Source organism: Penicillium macrosclerotiorum (genome assembly GCF_028827735.1).
Source record: "Penicillium macrosclerotiorum strain IBT 26536 chromosome Unknown utg000010l_segment0_segment0, whole genome shotgun sequence".
NCBI classification, from domain to species: domain Eukaryota; kingdom Fungi; phylum Ascomycota; class Eurotiomycetes; order Eurotiales; family Aspergillaceae; genus Penicillium; species Penicillium macrosclerotiorum.
Window position 1 is genome coordinate 1,957,304 of NW_026643089.1, and position 16,213 is coordinate 1,973,516.

Sequence of the window (16,213 nt, forward strand, 5' to 3'; positions counted from 1 at the left end):
TGCGGATGCCTTGAACCTAGGAATTCTTTCTTTGTTCTTTATTTGCTATTCTTCAATGTAAAGCTATGAATGGATATGATTAGCGCACTATATTATATGACTGTTCAGCTTGAGTTATGATATGGGAAGTCAGTGGAACAAGATCTAGATCATATTGGCCAATCCCCTCATCGCCTAATACATTAACATCGCCGGACTTTCGTCAACAAATGATCATAGCTATGATCGTACACTTCTGGAGAATATATGTCCAACTGTAATTCTTTTTGGCACATTCTAGAGATCCAAAAGTTGCGCCCGGAAGCTGGAAAACTTTACTGTTGTCGAGCGAGGCTGGACTATGATTGACGACGGAATTCAACAATTGAGAGTGGCTTGCAAATTGAATCAAGAGGCATACTGGCGATGAGTGATAATGCAACTTTCCCCGTCCACACTTTGGTATAAAGTTCATCGGTTGTAAAGGTCCAGTAAACTGTTTCACCACAAGCGATATTGATATAACTATGTCCGAAGAGACAAAGTATTGCTTGATCGTTGTTAGTACAGTCACTATCAAAGTCTCCATGCAATCCTCTAATCTCTAATTCAGTCTTTACTTACCACTAAATAAGATATCAGAGCATAGTCCATCTTTAAATGAAATTAGAACCTTAGGCGACGGGCTCGTTACTCAGTGAAACCCCGGTTCGGCTGGCATGGCACTAATTTCCAAGTCGATCTTCTCACAGGTGTTACCCGACTCTAAGAGAGTCAAGAGGGGTTTCATGTAATTGAATCATGGTGTTTTATTGCTATTCAAATGCATAGACCTAACATAGAGGTGAGTGCTAATCTAGTGCATTGTCAAAATTAATTGTAGGTGGTAAATATATATCCCACCCATCAGAGGTTGGGAATGTTTTGAAATACTGTCAAAATATGGTGCACATAGCTCAGATATACGAATATCCGCAGTAATATCGTCAAGAAAATGGCAAACTTATTCACCATATAGCAATTTCATACTGTTAAGATATACAAGTCGAATGGCATCGAAAAGTGTAGCAGAGCGAACCGTGATGCGATACGGTCTTCCAGCGTACATCCAATGTAAAGCAACTCTTCATGCATTCCAGAAGTTTTGAAACTCTCCCAAGTCAACTCGACTTAAACAGGGACGCAACAATTTAGATTAAAAACAACGATCTACGGAGGATATAAAAGATTTCCACATAAATTCGCCAGAGACAACACAGTCCCGACTCCTTTACTTAGATTGCTAGTGATTTTTTTCTTATCTAGCAGCGACAAACACAAGTTCCACCCTCGGCACCAACACGGCACTAAGCAAAAGGGGAGGGAAACAAGTTAAGTCGATCATCTCATCTCGCATCGCAACATATCATAAGCGTGAACGTGGACCACATCGGCGCGTAACAAAAAAAAATGGAGGGAGTCATTTTAAACCCGGTACTATGACACAGTCACAGGGTAGGGCATATGAGAAAAGGGTAGAGAAGAGCAGGAGGAAGGATCTCCTAGGGGTATTTGGAGGAGGAATGAGGAAGAAACAGGGGCTTCGGCTTCCAGGGGCGAACGCACACGCTTATTTGAAGACGTGGCCGTCGGCAAAGGCCTTCTCCTCACCGTTAACGGTGACGGGGACGTCCCAGGCCCACATGTCCTCAACGTACTTGCGGTCAGCCTCGGAGCTGGGGTCGAGCTTGACGAAGTCGTAACTCTCCCAGTCGGGGGCGACATCGAAGGCGGGAGCGAACTCCTGACCACGGGTCATGAAGACACCCTTGATGACGCAGTTGTAGTTGGTACCATAGACACCCTGGGCACCGAAGAGGTACTTGCGGGAGGCCTCAAGACGAGCGTGGAAGCCACCGATCAGGTTGTTGGCCATGAAGGTGAGCTTGAGCTCCTCGTTGTACTTGTAGTCGACCTTCCAGAGAGAGTACTCATCGGCCTTGAAGTTCTGCCAGAACCAGGGGAGGGCAACGGGGCGAGTGTCCTCGTTGGAGTACTGGCGCTTCCACTCATCAAGGATGAGGGTGGGCTTGCCAAGAGCCTCGAGGGGGTGCTTGGGCTTGGGGGCCTCGACGGGCTTCTCCTCAGCGGCGGGAGCAGCAGCCTTGGGCTTCTCCTCCTTCTTGGGGGGAGTGTACTTGATGCACTCGGCAACGAGCTTGGCCTCAGGGACAACAGCCTTGAAGGCGGACTGGTTGACGATGGTGTTGTACCAGCGGGTGACAGCGGGGTTGGCATCACGGAACTTCTTGTCCAGGACGTTGGCGAAAGCGCGGGTCATGAGAGCGGCGGTGAAGATATCAGCCAGGGTGATGCGCTCACCGACCAGGTAGGTGTTGGCAGTGAGGTGAGTCTCGAGGACGTCAGTGGCCTTGAGGGCAGCCTTGGCGGCCTCATCGACGGTCTTCTTGTTGTAGCCCTCGAGGCCCAGGAGGGGGCGGTACCAGGAGCCAAGGCGGGGGAGGAGCTCGCCGTTAGCGAAAGACATCCAGCGGACGATGGAAGCATAGTCCTGCTTGGTCTTTCCGAGAAGGGTGGTCTTCTCGTTCTGGGAGGTCACTAAAAAGAACCAAAACACGTTAGTTTAGGTTTTCTCCGGCAGGTGGGGATTCACGATGGAATCATGCAATCAGAGGCGCCAATGGGACAATGTGAAACGAAAAAGGGGGCCAGGAAGAGAGGATTGGTTGGTTGGGTTGGTCACGCAGGTTGCGGTTCACTTGGGTGAAGCTCAACCTGGGACCACCTCCAACCAACCCCCTCTTTGAAAAATTTTCCCCCTGAGCGGGGTACTCATAGTGCTTGGGGTTGTTTGTTTCAGAGGTGTTACGTTATCAACAGTATTGTTCTGACAGGGATAACTAAAAAATTTGCTCATCATAAAAACAAAGGGCAGGTGGCGGAAGGAATTGTCGAAGTCCCGAAGTGGCGTAGGGGCAAAAGAGTGAAAGATGAACACTTGTCAACATACCGTAGATGGCGATGGCGAGAGCCTCGGAGAGAGTGAAGCCATTGGCACCCTCGAAAGCAGGGATCTTGCCAAGGGGCTGGATCTTGCGGTACTCAGCACCGGCGTTGAAAGCAGCGGCGCTGTTGGGCTCAGTCTGAACCAGCTCGACATCAAGGTCGTTGTGCTTGGCAGCGACCAGGATGGAGATGGTGCGAGGGTTGGTCTGAAGGAAAGACAGTTAGAAGGGCTCACGACAAATAAATGGAAGCTGGAGAAGCCAGTAAGGACATACCGGGAGACCGTAGAGCTTGCCGAAGGCCATCTTGAAAGCAAGGGGGGGGGGATAGGAAGAGTATGGAAAAGAAGAAGAAGAGGGAGGAAACGGAGAGGGGCAGATGAAATTTTGTGCGGATCCCGCCATTCGGGACTCGGAGGAACTGTTCTTGCATAAGTCACGTGGCGGGAAAAACAGCGGTGCCCGTGAACATCGAAAGAAGCCCGGCGACTTCAGGGCCACGGAAGTCGATTTCTAATCTTCACACCATTCCACCCACCATGGCCCGGGTTACACCCAATGGCCTCGCACAGGCCTTCCAGGCCTTACGGCTACACTCCGCGACATCAATTCGCCCCACCACCCGGTGCATGGCCCGACAGACCCGCACCTATGCGACAGAGGTGCAAGGGCAGCGACAACCAGCAGCCCCCGAGGCCGAGGCCGTGACTGCGGCACCCGAAATCAACTTTACAACCTTCTCCATGAACCCGGCGCGGATTGTACCGGCTTCCCCGTCCTATTTCTCCGGCAGCCCGCGGTTCATCGACCACGTCCTGAAGCTGGAAGCCCTGCAAGCGAAGTACGCCTCACTCCCGACTGTGGCCGCAGGTGAGGCACCACGGATGGCGTGGTTCAAGCTTGCCCAGTTCCGTGACTTCGTGGGGGAGCAGGTGCCGATGAAGAAATATAAGAGCCTGGTCAAGATCCTGCAGCAGTTGAACCGCATCCAGCCGGAAATGGTGCCCGACGAGGTGAAGACGGTGCTGGAGTCATTCCTGCGGCCAGGCAACCCGTACGCCGTGCAGCATGTGCGGCGGACGGTGGACGAGGACGGCTGTGCGCGTGCGAAGGGCAAGCGTAAGGAGTCGACGGCGGTGGTGCAGCTGGTTGAAGGCGAGGGCGAGGTTATTGTCAATGGCAAGTCGCTGGTTGAGGTGTTCCAGCGTGTGCATGATCGGGAGAGCGCTCTGTGGGCGCTGCGCTGCGCTCAGAGGCTGGACAAGTACAATGTGTGGGTTACCGTCCGGGGCGGTGGTGTAACTGGCCAGGCGGAGGCAATTACACTGGCGATTGGACGCGCTCTGTTGCTTCATGAGCCGGGTCTGAAGTCTGTTCTGCGGAAGGGTATGTTTCTGCTATATCTCCGATTCCCCTTTTTCATTCAATTCCTTCATATACTAACACCCTTTGCTCTCTAGCTGGCGTCATTACTGTCGATGCCCGTCGTGTGGAGAGAAAGAAGCCGGGTCACGTCAAGGCTCGCAAAATGCCTACCTGGGTCAAGCGTTAAAAAAGTGCAGGGAAATTTCTTGTCGAGCGATGCTTTACCTTTCCTTTTTCCCCTGTTTTTTTTTTCTACTCCCATCTATCTATGTATTATTTTACCTGCATGGCAGCTCGAGTCGCCAATTCTGTTCTATATCCTGTACAATGCATATGGGGCTTCGAATGAGATGTGAAATCCATAATTCCCTCGAAGCATGACAAATCCAAGTTCTCGGTTCAATTTTATTGCGAGTCAGTTGATCTGTCTCAGGTCCCAGCAAACTCTAACGAAGTGTCAACCAAGCCATGCTGCCATTGTACTATTCCGTTCGATTCAGGCCCGGAACCCCCTCCCTTCTCCTCCCGACAAAAGTACTCTGAGCATTGATCGGATCTACCGCTTCTCTGTTCACTAAAGAGAGAAAAATCTTTTCTTCTATCTTCAATCAAGGAAAAAGAAAAAGGAAAAAGAAAAAAAAAAAGAGATATACAGAGGGAGCCAGGGCAGATTTAAATATAAGGTATCATGACATGATCTTCAATGCAGAAGGCCTACAGATATATGTAAGTGATCTAACGAGAGTTGCACACCAATTTTGCGCCGAGATACCTGCTTCCCAAGGAACCCCATTCTTTGGTTTTTTTTTGTAACCACACGCCCGGATGCATCAGTCCCAATGAAGCTAGAAAAAACAAAACCGATAGGGAAATAAAGAAAGAACGGAAGGAAGGAAGACATAGTACCCATAACCAAGATTCGTAAACCAGTCACGCCGCGAGTAGAAATAGGAAAAGCTCGTTTCCCCCATCTGCTCCTTAACACCGGGAAGTAGTCAAGTAGTAGTCGCATCGGACATTTGAAAGGGAGGAGAGCGGGAGGGAAAACGAGGCTAGCCACTGGCGATATGTACAACTTGTCCATTTTCATCATACCACGCGTCCAACGCGCGAGGCTAAAAAACTAGTGAAGAGGATGGAGGGGTGGGGGGAGGGGGAGGTTATTTGCTCAGATCACAACCGGGATACGAGTACGGCTAGCGACGAACTATATCGAGGCGTGAGGGAGAGGAGATCTGGTTGGAAGGCGGGACGGGACGCTAGATCGAGATGGGAACGAAATGACAGAGAAAGAGGAGGGGGTCAGAGAGCGCCGAACCAGCCCGGCCGCCTTTGGATCCATCTCTTTTTGAGGGAAAAGGAGGGATCGATCCCAGTCATCCATATTGGGGAGGGTAATTTGGGGAGGGGGAAGGCAAGTGAGGAGGTGACCAGTGCAGGCGATCTCCAATATCACATCGGCGTTCGATTGGCGCGGCGCTAGTAAGCAATAGCGTCTTCCGTGGCGGCGGACGAACAAACCCGGGCCAAAGTCCAGAGTGCCCCAGACGCCATGTTCCCCCCTCGTCCCTCGACCCGCACGCGCGGGATCACGGTCCAAGGACCCGGTCTTCCCGGCCCTAGTGGAACCCGAAGCTGTGGTTGAGGTCGGATTGACGGCTTCGTGACTTGCTTTTTTCTCTTTTCTTTTTCTTCGTGAGGTGGGGGGTGTCAAGAGAGCAGGGGAGAAAAGAGACGGGTCTGGGGTATCATTCAGGAATCGTGGATCTTCATAGATCGTGGATTGTCGGGAGAAGTCTCAACTCGGCGGGATTCATGGACGCGGCACTGTCGTGGCGGGTTCAGGGACCGCCTGGAGCCGGAGTAGGTCCGGTCTGCTCTCCATGAGATCCAGACATTGACCGAGAACTATCGAGCGTGTGGATTAGAACCCGAGTACTAGAGGACTAGGGTATGGAGAACATGCGCTCCCCTGGCATTCCCCCAAAATGAATCGGAGAAAGTTGCAGTTCAACCTACCAGATAGAATCTCTTCCTCCCAGATGCCCATCTGGTAGTCCACCAGGCCGTGCTGCTCGAGTTGGTCGCAAAACTGAATGAGATCCTTACCCATGGCTTCGAGTCGATCTCGACTCAAGAGAGTCCCCTGCCCGGGCTGTTGGGAGGCCGCTAGATCCTGCGTGAGATCCTTTTGTCTCTGGCAGACGGCCAGCCAGCACAGATTGAAGTCATTCCAAAGCGCCAGTCGGTCGGGGTAGAGCAAGTGATCGTCGCGCAGAATTCCTATGTATCACAAACCATTAGTCTCGTTAGTCTCGGTCCTCGTTCCCCGGGGAAAAGTTCATCTTATGTGTGACGTGGGTCTCGAGGATGCAGGAAGAGTCCTGTCCAGCAGGACATTTGGTATGACAACTCGGTGCTCTCGAGTCTTGTACCTTACGCTAGATGCAAGACCAAGACCCTCGCTCTCAACCCCCCCGGCCAGTATGCGTAGGGCCAATGCCTTGTTTCGGGATGGCCCCAGCCACGCAAAGAGTGGACACAACTCAGAACAAGAATGATCAAAAGCAGAAAAATGAAAGAAATAAAAATAAAAATAAAAAAGTGTCAGAGAGAAGTAAAAACTTACCCAGATCCCGGGCGTTAGTCACAAGCCACTCGGAAATTTCCAGCAGTGATCGGCTCGCTTCCACCAATCGTCCGGCACGCGTATGGTCGAAGGTGCTGCGGAGAGCCCGCTGGTACTGGGCGTACGCTTCCTCCAAACTGGAGGAATCGGCCGGGGCCTCGGGCTGGGATGGCGGATCCAATCGGCCAGACAGTCCGATGGACGTGAACTCAGCCATGGTCGCGGGGAAAGAGTGCGAGGTGTTCGGGCGTGGCATGGGTCCCGGTTGATTATATGGCAGCGGCGCATTCAGGTAAGGTGAGAGGCCAGCAACTCCCGGGGCTGTGGATTCGTCCGGGGTGAAATACTGCGGTACGGCAAATGGGTTCGACAGGGCTTCAATCACTGCAGACTGCCGTGTCGGGTACTGTGGAACAGCGTCGAAAGATCCTGGCGCTGGACCCTGCTGACCAAAGCCGTACAGCATCGCCGACTCATACGGCACGAACGTGTCTGGTGGCCGCCGCCGGCTGGTGGATGGAGACGGCATGGGCTGCTGTGGATGGGTCGGGCGAGACCGCACGAACTCACCGTAGCTCTGCATCTCATTCTCCTGCAGGGAGCCGTGGAAGGAGCCGCCTGGATAGCCGTAGTCATAGGACAACGGAGCTCGATCCGGGCCCTGCGACATGCTTGGGTCACCGCGAGGCATGGCCTCGAAACGATCGGTAGCACGGCGGCCATTGCCTGCCCGTGCCATCGACCTCTCATGCTGCTTCATGCGTTGGTCGCCATCCATGAGGCTGTCCCACACAGACCTGCGTGGGTCGAGATCGGCCCAATGCTGGGGGGACAACGGTGGACTTGCGTAGGATGCCAGCTTGGGTAGACACAGAGCTCTGGTCGTCAGGCTCTCAATTGGGGAGAGAAAAGGGTCCACGATGGCAGCAAAGAGCAAAAGATTTGAAGACGCCTAGGCGGGAGAACCTCGGTTAACTGGAGAGGATCCGAGTTGAAGCTGGAAATCGGCGCAAATTGAATCGCAATGCGCTAATGGACCAACACTCAAGTCCATATAAAAGGACAAAAAGAATCAAAATAGTCCAGTAGATCGGATGCGTCGATCCCTCAAGGCCGAGGCAGCGTAGGTCGCAAGTCGAACCGTCAATGTTGAAGAAGAGTCACAACCCGAAGGCGAATGGGAGGTATATAAACCACAACAGCCAGCTGGACGGTATATGAGGAACTTGCTCGAAGCTTTTGCCGGTGAGAGACGAACTTGGCAGGCCGAACACGAGAGCAGTCAACCAATAAATAAAAGCAGAAGAAAGAAAGATGACGCTGGAGGCCAGATTAGGGCTAGACCATGGCAGACAGTCGAGGCAGAGCACAGAGAAGATTCAGGGCTGACAAAAGCAACCAGATCGAAAAGAATTAATAAACGAATATAATCCCAGAGACAGCAGCTGACAGCAGACAGAGAGGATGACAAAAGGACTAAACGTCTCAACCCCAAATAAATTAACAGAGCAGAGCGAGAAAAAAAAACATACCTGTAACACCGGGTTCAGCCAAAGGAAGTGGATAAATGCACGCGCGATCTCTTCATCGGGCTCGTGGGGGACCAGGTACTTGGGTAGGAGGAGACGGGTCAGGGCGCGGGATAGTATTTGAGAACTATTTACTTATTTGATGCCCCACTGGGGGTGGGTGGAAAGGCAAAGGGCGCTAGACGTCGATGATCACACACGGATCTACGCCTTAAACTCGTTCGGGGACCCGTACCTGTGCGTCTGCGATCGGCCGGGACACCCGAAGCGCTGGGTCCTGGTGGGCTCCCGAAAGCTAGGGATGATTTACAGCGAAAGGGGGAAGGAAAAGAAAATAAAGGGTGATAGATCCATGGATCCAGATCCCTGGTTATAGTTTGAGAAGGGGAGGAGGGAGGAAGGAGGAGGAACGTTCCTCACGGGGAGTCAGAAAATCGAAAAACGAAAAACGAAAATCGAAAAACGAAAATAGAAATTAGGAATTAGGAATTAGGAATCAGTAAATAGAAAACAGCCAGAAAACAACCATCACACCAAACCAAACAACAACCCCCCCCCTCCAACCCCCCAGACCCCGAGTGGAAAGGCAGAAGGGCCTGCTAGGCTGGTCTCAGCTGTCGGGCGATCGAGGGTCAGGTGGGTGTGTTTTGTCATTCTTACATGATGATTCGAGTAGAGGATGTGATTTGTATTTAGGAATTCCGAAAAATTTTTTTTTCTCTTTTCGGATGGGATTTGATTTTTGATTTGCGATGTGTAACTCTTATTTATTATGCCTGGGGCTGACGATCCATGGACGCGGTGGCGGTGCCCTAAAACGAACGAACTGACGGACTCACAGACTCGCAGACTCGCAGTAACAAGGGCCCGCCTGGCCAGGGCAACTTGTTCCATTGACAGCGGTTGGATGTCATGTAATTTGAGATTAGGATCGAGATTGTGTTTTTTCTTTTTCCATCCTTTTTTTCCCGTTTTCTGTTTGGATTTTATGAAATTTCTACCTTTCGACCTTTCTACTTCTCCTTAGAGTTCATTGCATTCATCGCCGAATGCTCCTGTCATGCTCGGTGCATTCTCGATCGATCAGCGTAGAGTCCAGGTCTCTTTTCTCTCATCGTTCAAGTGAAAGCCCTACCATGCGAGGGCAGATTTGGATCCCCTTGCTCGGGCTCGGCTCGATCTTCGAGTCTACTACCTGGAGAGTCGGGCGGTTCGACAGGAGAAGATCAGCATTAGCCAAACACCACAAGCCGACAGAGACAGGAAAATAAAAAGCAAATGCCATGCACGGCAGCACTGCAAGTGTCAACTCCAGACCCAGTCGGCTGGGAGCAGTCGAGGGCCTCTGCAGTGCCTTTTTCGAGCCGAACAAGTGGGCCAAACAACCTTACCATACACACAGCTAGGGGACTTCCCCCCTCCCCCCAAAAAGAAACGCAACAATAGAGAGCCATATTTCAACACGAAGTCTTGCAGTTGCTATGATAAAAAGACTATTCCATTGTTCCATCCAATTTCTTTCTATGTTCTCGGAGATTCCAGGGAGAATCGACGGTCGTCGAGGGCGCGGTGCTGGGACATTCCACGGATAGAATTGCTCGGACAGCTGCTGGGCGCCTCCTCGCTGCATCTACCAACCCCCTTTCTCCCTTTTCGGATATCTGCAACATGAGAAGGAGGAAAAGGGGAAAGCAGGAGAAAGTACATAATTCGAGGGCGCAAAAGAATTTGAAGGGCCACCCATGCTCTGGTACTATGGGGTTCTTCTGGTGGCATCAAAGGATACACAATCCCGACAGAGCACAGGGTGCTCTGTACTCTGGAGATAAGAACTCATTATTACATAGTTGCAGGAGTCTGCGACGAGAGAAAAAGTAACTCCCTCCATCTCGCCCATCTCTCCTCCATCGGCAATTGATCATGACCCACCAATTCTTTCATCACGTCTTAGCGTCCTGTCATCGGGATGGCCCTTCCCTCCCAGAATAAGTCAAGACATCCTTATTGTTGGGCATGGGGGTTGTCTGCCCGATTGGCCGATCTGCATCCACAACCTCCAGCTAGGGACTTGTCAAAAAAGCCCGGGACTGGCATGTCATTCCGCCCCCAACTGGATCCGGCGCTCTGGTTGAAATGAGGACTGTGCCGAGGTTGGGTGCTTTAGCGGCGTTGGGTGCATGATTTGTACGAAGGAGTTAGAATGGAGCGCGAGTTAGGGTTCGAGTGGATTCAAAGTGACACCCTTTAGGAAGTACGTGTTCCGAACCTCCGTGCCTTGGCATCTACAAGAGAGAAGAGTAGGGGAAGGTTAGGTATCGAGTAATCCGGCCATTAGGTGTAGTAGTTGTAGCTGTGGAAGGAGTACAGCGACCCATTCTCCCCTCTCTCTTCCTCATTGTTCTGTATCCATTTGTATCCACCAGGCTGTACCTATCGGAAATAATTCCATGCCCGATGGTGTGCGGACTGGAGGAGCACATTGGCCGGTTTCAGGTTGTTCCGAATAGAGACGCCTGGCTCATAGAGGAAAGACAAGAGACGAACTAAAAAAAGCGAGACAGGATCTGGTACTCTGTACATTGCATGCGCTTCGCTGATTAGACAAAGGCCGGGCTCCACCACGTACGACAGAGACTCGTCCGCCTCCGACCCGTTGGCCAGTTGGCCCAGCTGTTCAACCGCTACCAAACCCCCCCCCCCCTCTCTCCAATTCACATCCTGGATCTTCATCTCACCATCTCACTGTGATCTCACACCAGAATCTCACGTATCTCCGTCACGATCAGCCATAGATGGTCGTACCAAGCGAGCGGAGGAGAGGGCAATGCTCTCGTTCTCCCCTTGTTATACCCTCATCCACGTCGTGGGGTAAATGGTCGTACCCGGAGGCCTCCCCTCGACACGACGCCGGATGATGCAATCTGCGCAACTCGGGACTCGGGTCTAATCGTTCACGAACGCTAGGTGTCTTTGTGCACTTCGGTATACAGCTTGCAACCACGAGCCCGGTGGCCGGAACAGGAGTTGCACCGCGCGGCTGAGGCTTGCCACACCCGTTCTCTTCGTCGGGGAGTTTTCTGCGGCACCTAGTTCTATTGTACCCCCTCCCATCCCGGTCCAGGTGCCTGTCTCTCTCTCTCTCTCTCTCTCTTTATTTGTCTTTGCCTTTGCACGATTGCGTGGCTTTTCTTTTTTTTCTTTTTTTCTTTTTCTTTTTAATTTGTCTCCTGTTTGGCCCTCGCGTTCTACCACCGGGCTTCAGGGTCCCGATGGGACCTCCTGTCAGCTGACAGAGACCGTATTCGGGATCTAGAAATGGGAAAGAGGGAAGAGTCCGAATATAGACGCAGAATAGCAGGGAGAAACAGATCCTCGGGAAAGGGAGACGCAAATGCGTTTGAACTGGCTCGGTTCCGGGGCTATTGTCCTTCCGAATGATTGAGGATGAGCAGAGGATTGGGATTGGGACTGGTTACCCCCCTGCTCGGTTGAGATTGCACCGCTCCACGAGACCTGCAGGCTGGACGGGGAGAGGTTGGCCCGACGAGTTTCATGGGTTTCGAACGAGCGAATGAGACTGCCGTTGTTGGAGGTCGTTTTCTGGCTTGTGGCGAACAGAGAGATAGGAAGAGGCCGCGAATGAAACACAATGCGCTCATATCAAATTTTCGGTTTCTTTGGTCCCGTGAGATCTTTCCAAACTCGTAGGGGAGAACTAAACTACACAAACATACGTAACGGGTCATAGAGTCATGTCATATGGTGATCAAGACCAAGGATGAGAGGGCAAGGTCGGGAGAGGGAATCTCAAACAGAGCGCCAAACAGTGGGAGGAAAGGGCGGAAAAAAAAAAGGAAATTATCAGGAAAGACAGTCGGGATGCGCTCGGCATTTTGACATCTCTGCATCTCGACCGTACTGCAGATCCTGGTGCAGGGATGCCTAAAAGATAATGTCTGTTATATTTGATCTAGGATGGTATGTCAGCACCCAATCGTGGACGAGAGGAGTGAGATTAAAACATACCAGAACGTGCTGAGAGTCATGCTGAGATTCACATCAGTGCTCTCTACCATCTCAGTAAACTCCTCAAAGCTGATACGGCCGTCACCATCCTTGTCGGCCTCCATGATGGTCTTATCCACAATCTGCTGGAGCTGGATATCCTTCAGGTTGTTGCCAACCATCATCTTTAGCACAATGAACAGCTCGCCGTTGGAGATATAACCGTCGCGGTCGATATCGTACACGCGGAAGGCAAAGCGGAGCTTCTCTTCCTTATTGCCCTTGGAACTAAATGCCGACAGTCCAGTTACGAATTCTTGGAAATCCACGTCGCCGCCACCATCCTCGTCGAAAATCGCAATCATTCTAAGGTTGTAGAGACGGTGTTAAGGGCGAGATCATGTAGGGGTGTTGGACTCATCATCTCTTCTTCTTGCGTGGAGAGGAGAGGCATGGTTGTTACAATACGAACCTCGTGGCCAGCGGGTTGGAAGAAATCTGCGGCAGGGAAAGGAATTCGTCACGGTCAATCGTGCCGGAAGCATCCTATCAGACAGAGTGAGCAGGTTGTCCCAAAACAATCGGTTTCTTTGGCTGTAAATTATTGGACGGAGATTTTGACGCGGTTGCGTACCTTATCCAGCTTCATGAAACGTTTGCGCAGGCGGTCCACTTCATCTCTGTCGACTAATCATGCCAGTCAGCCATGTCCCAACTCATTTGTGAAGTATTTTGGGCCGGTTCTACGATCGCCCGATTAAGACGGCATACAATTGGATGTGGAAACGATGTTATCGAAAAGTTGCGAGGTACCGACCGAGCCTCGGCGGCGCTGCACGCTTTGGATGGCGGCGGTGTTGGGTTCACTGGGTTGGGGCTCCATGAAGGGCGCGGAGGAATGTGAGGTGAGAGTGAAAGGGAGACAAGGGGGTACAGAGTGAAGGAAGAGAAGAAGGAGGGAGGAAAAGAAGAAGATCACCAAGGAGAGTGGAGGATTTTCAAGGAGGAATCAGATAAGCAGAGTAAGGAAATAACCAAACAGACGAACAGCTGAAAGGAGGGGAACCTCAGCGGAGTGGAAGGCGGTGGAGGCGAGTCTAGATGCCTTTGTGCCTTAATGCCTCCGTGCCTCGACACCAGGGCGATGTGATAGACACCTGGCGGATCAGGCCGCAACAACGCGCATCGATGATTCTGATAATGCCCAGCCCCGCACTAACCGCTTCCGGTCAGGCAAGCGAGCCCCTGAGGCCGTGCGCGTAGCCAAAACAGGCCATCACCGGGTGACATTGCAACGTCAACCCAACCGCCCGCCGCGAAGCTGCCCGTCTTGTGCTGTTAATAACTCCCCCCACTCATCGAAATTTATCGTCAAACTACGATTACGAGAAAGCGCATGACCTGACCTTCCGATCAATCCCAATTTTACCCCCCCACCCGCCCATGTTCGTTGCCCTTTTGCGCGCCCCGACGCTATGACTCGGTACGGGGGCCTGGGCCGGACGCGCCCGAAAAAGCTCACCTCCAAAGCGTCCATCCCCATCGTCCGCGAGCACGAGATAGATGCCATCGACGACGAGATCCAGTCTACACTCCAACAAATTGAGACCGGCGTCGAGAAGGCCGAGGAGTCGGTGAGTGCCCCGTTCAGCCACCTATTTTTAGCCTCATCCCTGCATGTGATCACGTGATCATATCGCCAAAGAGACACGAAATTTTCACGATGCTAACCCCGGCGCGCCACGCAGGAAATCCACTTGCAGGCTGCGATCACTGCTGCCGCGCAGGGCAAGGACAATGACGCGCACATTCCCACGCGTGAGACTATCCTCAGCGACATCCCGTATGCCCAATTATACCCGCCGCTGTTTTCACAGCCGGCTACGTATATCCGCTTCTCCTCCACAGTGGAGGACTGCTGCGGATGTCCGTATAACATGACAGAGGAGGACGATGTCTTCCTGAAGAGCTTTAATCAGAAACGCGACGCGTCTAATCAATGCTCTGAAGATGACTTTGAGGCTACCATGAATTTCTTCGAGGAGACCGCACAGGCCAAGCAGCCCTTTGCGGCTGTTGATAGCCCCCCAGTTCTGTCCTTTGCCGATATGGCCGAGGCCATGGATGCTGCCGTAGAAGATTGCGTAAAGCGCTTTGCCAAAGACATATATGAGCATTGGCAGTCGCGTCGTATGGTCACGGAGAACCGGTCCCTAGAACCAAGCTTGAAGGTGCGTTTGCTTCTTCCCAATGGCACCCATCATGGGACCAAATATGTAAATACTGACATGTTCTTTGCAGTTTGAAACTGGTCAAGATACCGATGATAGTGACCCATTTGTTTGTTTCCGACGGCGTGAAGTCCGTCAGATCCGCAAGACTCGCGGCCGAGATGCGCAGAGCGCGGAGAAACTTCGGCGACTGCGCAAAGAGCTGGAAGATGCTCGACAGCTGGTTGCCTTGGTGCGCCAACGCGAAGTGGCTCGAAAGGAGATGCTTGCAATGGAGCGCACATTATTCATGCAACGCAATGAGGTCAAAGAGATGAAGCGTAAACTCAATATCAGGGACGACGACGAGGACCTCATCAACCAGAAAGTAAGCATAGCCGATTCGGTCAATATTCTCGCCGCATATACTGACTCTGTTCGCAGCCCAAGAAGAAGCAAATCGAGGTTCCTTCCCGACAGCCCAATGCGCCTCAACTCCGAATGCCTCTCAAGCCCGGCTTGCAGAGCGCAGACGATCTTCAGCTACTGGAAGATGTCCAGGCAGAGAAGGAGAACGAAATTCTGCGCGATATCAAGCAAAATATCGCCAAGCATATCAAGTGGAACGAGGGTTATGTGGATCATACCCGAGCACCATTATCTCCATCTCCAGAGCGGACATTCGACACGGCGGCATTCCGTCCGGCGTTTACCGCGCAATTACCCACTCCTCCATCATCAGAGTCATCTGGCGATATGATGGATACCTCATTAGATGTCACCAGTCCTCTGTTCTCTCGCGATAAACTCGCTTCCCGTGCGCTAGAGCTGCACGAAGAAACGCACCGTATGCCATCATTCAGACGAAGAGTCGGGCGAGGTGGTCGACTGATGATTGACCGTCGAAACGTTGCGGCACGCTGTAGAGTCGAGCTGGATCCGATAAAGGCTGATCGATTCAAGTTTGACCTTGAGGATTCCGACGAAGAGCCCATTTATGAGACCGATGCATATAGCATTCAGATCATGCAACACCGAGCCATTACGATGGCCAAGGTCCGTGAACAGGCCGCAGTAGCTCATGCGCAGGCGCAAGCTCAGGCAGCCCAGCAACGACGCATGCAGGCCGATCAAACGGGCAACCCCACGGGTGCCAATCCGAACACCAACGGCGTGACCGCAGCGCCTGAGGCGTAAAGTGGATTGTTCCTTGTCTTTCGACATCTCCTCCCCCTCTCTCTCCCCATGTTCCCCCTTTCTTCTTTCATAGCATTTGGCGGGCGTTTTTCGAGGGTTGCTTGTTTTCCCCCACCTCTTCGCCTTTACCCCCTTTTATTACCTTCTATTCCCTCTTGTAGTTTTAGTACCCCCTCATGTTTTGATGACACCCGCCAGCGGCGAAGGGATTTGATGGAGCCCGGCCCTTTTGAGTTCTTGTTTCGTTGTCGCACACCTACCCTTCTTGCTCTCCTCGATCCTCTTTTCATCCTT

At 52.1% G+C, this 16,213-nt stretch overlaps 5 protein-coding genes across 5 annotated transcripts; 2 read left to right on the top strand and 3 right to left on the bottom strand.

Moving 5' to 3' along the window:
• Positions 1-1,588: 1,588 nt before the first annotated feature.
• N7462_010335 (putative translation elongation factor eEF-1 subunit gamma) lies at positions 1,589-3,290 on the bottom strand (the record flags this gene model as incomplete). Its single annotated transcript, XM_057082049.1, has 3 exons — positions 1,589-2,577; positions 2,990-3,191; positions 3,261-3,290. 3 exons carry the CDS (start codon positions 3,288-3,290, stop codon positions 1,589-1,591), a joined length of 1,221 nt encoding a protein of 406 aa, XP_056929089.1.
• Positions 3,291-3,523: 233 nt separating this feature from the next.
• Positions 3,524-4,536, top strand: N7462_010336 (mitochondrial 37S ribosomal protein uS9m; the record flags this gene model as incomplete). The annotated part of the gene is made up of 2 exons (XM_057082050.1): positions 3,524-4,370; positions 4,445-4,536. The coding sequence occupies 2 exons, from the start codon at positions 3,524-3,526 to the stop codon at positions 4,534-4,536; spliced, it is 939 nt and encodes a 312-aa protein (XP_056929090.1).
• Positions 4,537-6,162: 1,626 nt separating this feature from the next.
• On the bottom strand, positions 6,163-7,837 carry N7462_010337 (uncharacterized protein; the record flags this gene model as incomplete). The annotated part of the gene is made up of 3 exons (XM_057082051.1): positions 6,163-6,257; positions 6,369-6,632; positions 6,979-7,837. The coding sequence occupies 3 exons, from the start codon at positions 7,835-7,837 to the stop codon at positions 6,163-6,165; spliced, it is 1,218 nt and encodes a 405-aa protein (XP_056929091.1).
• A 4,698-nt stretch (positions 7,838-12,535) lies between these two features.
• On the bottom strand, positions 12,536-13,395 carry cnaB (calcineurin regulatory subunit B; the record flags this gene model as incomplete). Its single annotated transcript, XM_057082052.1, has 4 exons — positions 12,536-12,878; positions 12,985-13,058; positions 13,147-13,199; positions 13,284-13,395. Coding segments are annotated over 4 exons (582 nt in total), but the record flags the coding sequence as incomplete, so codon positions are not given.
• A 592-nt stretch (positions 13,396-13,987) lies between these two features.
• N7462_010339 (uncharacterized protein) lies at positions 13,988-15,919 on the top strand (the record flags this gene model as incomplete). The annotated part of the gene is made up of 4 exons (XM_057082053.1): positions 13,988-14,146; positions 14,261-14,743; positions 14,814-15,110; positions 15,167-15,919. The coding sequence occupies 4 exons, from the start codon at positions 13,988-13,990 to the stop codon at positions 15,917-15,919; spliced, it is 1,692 nt and encodes a 563-aa protein (XP_056929093.1).
• Between the last annotated feature and the right edge of the window lie 294 nt (positions 15,920-16,213).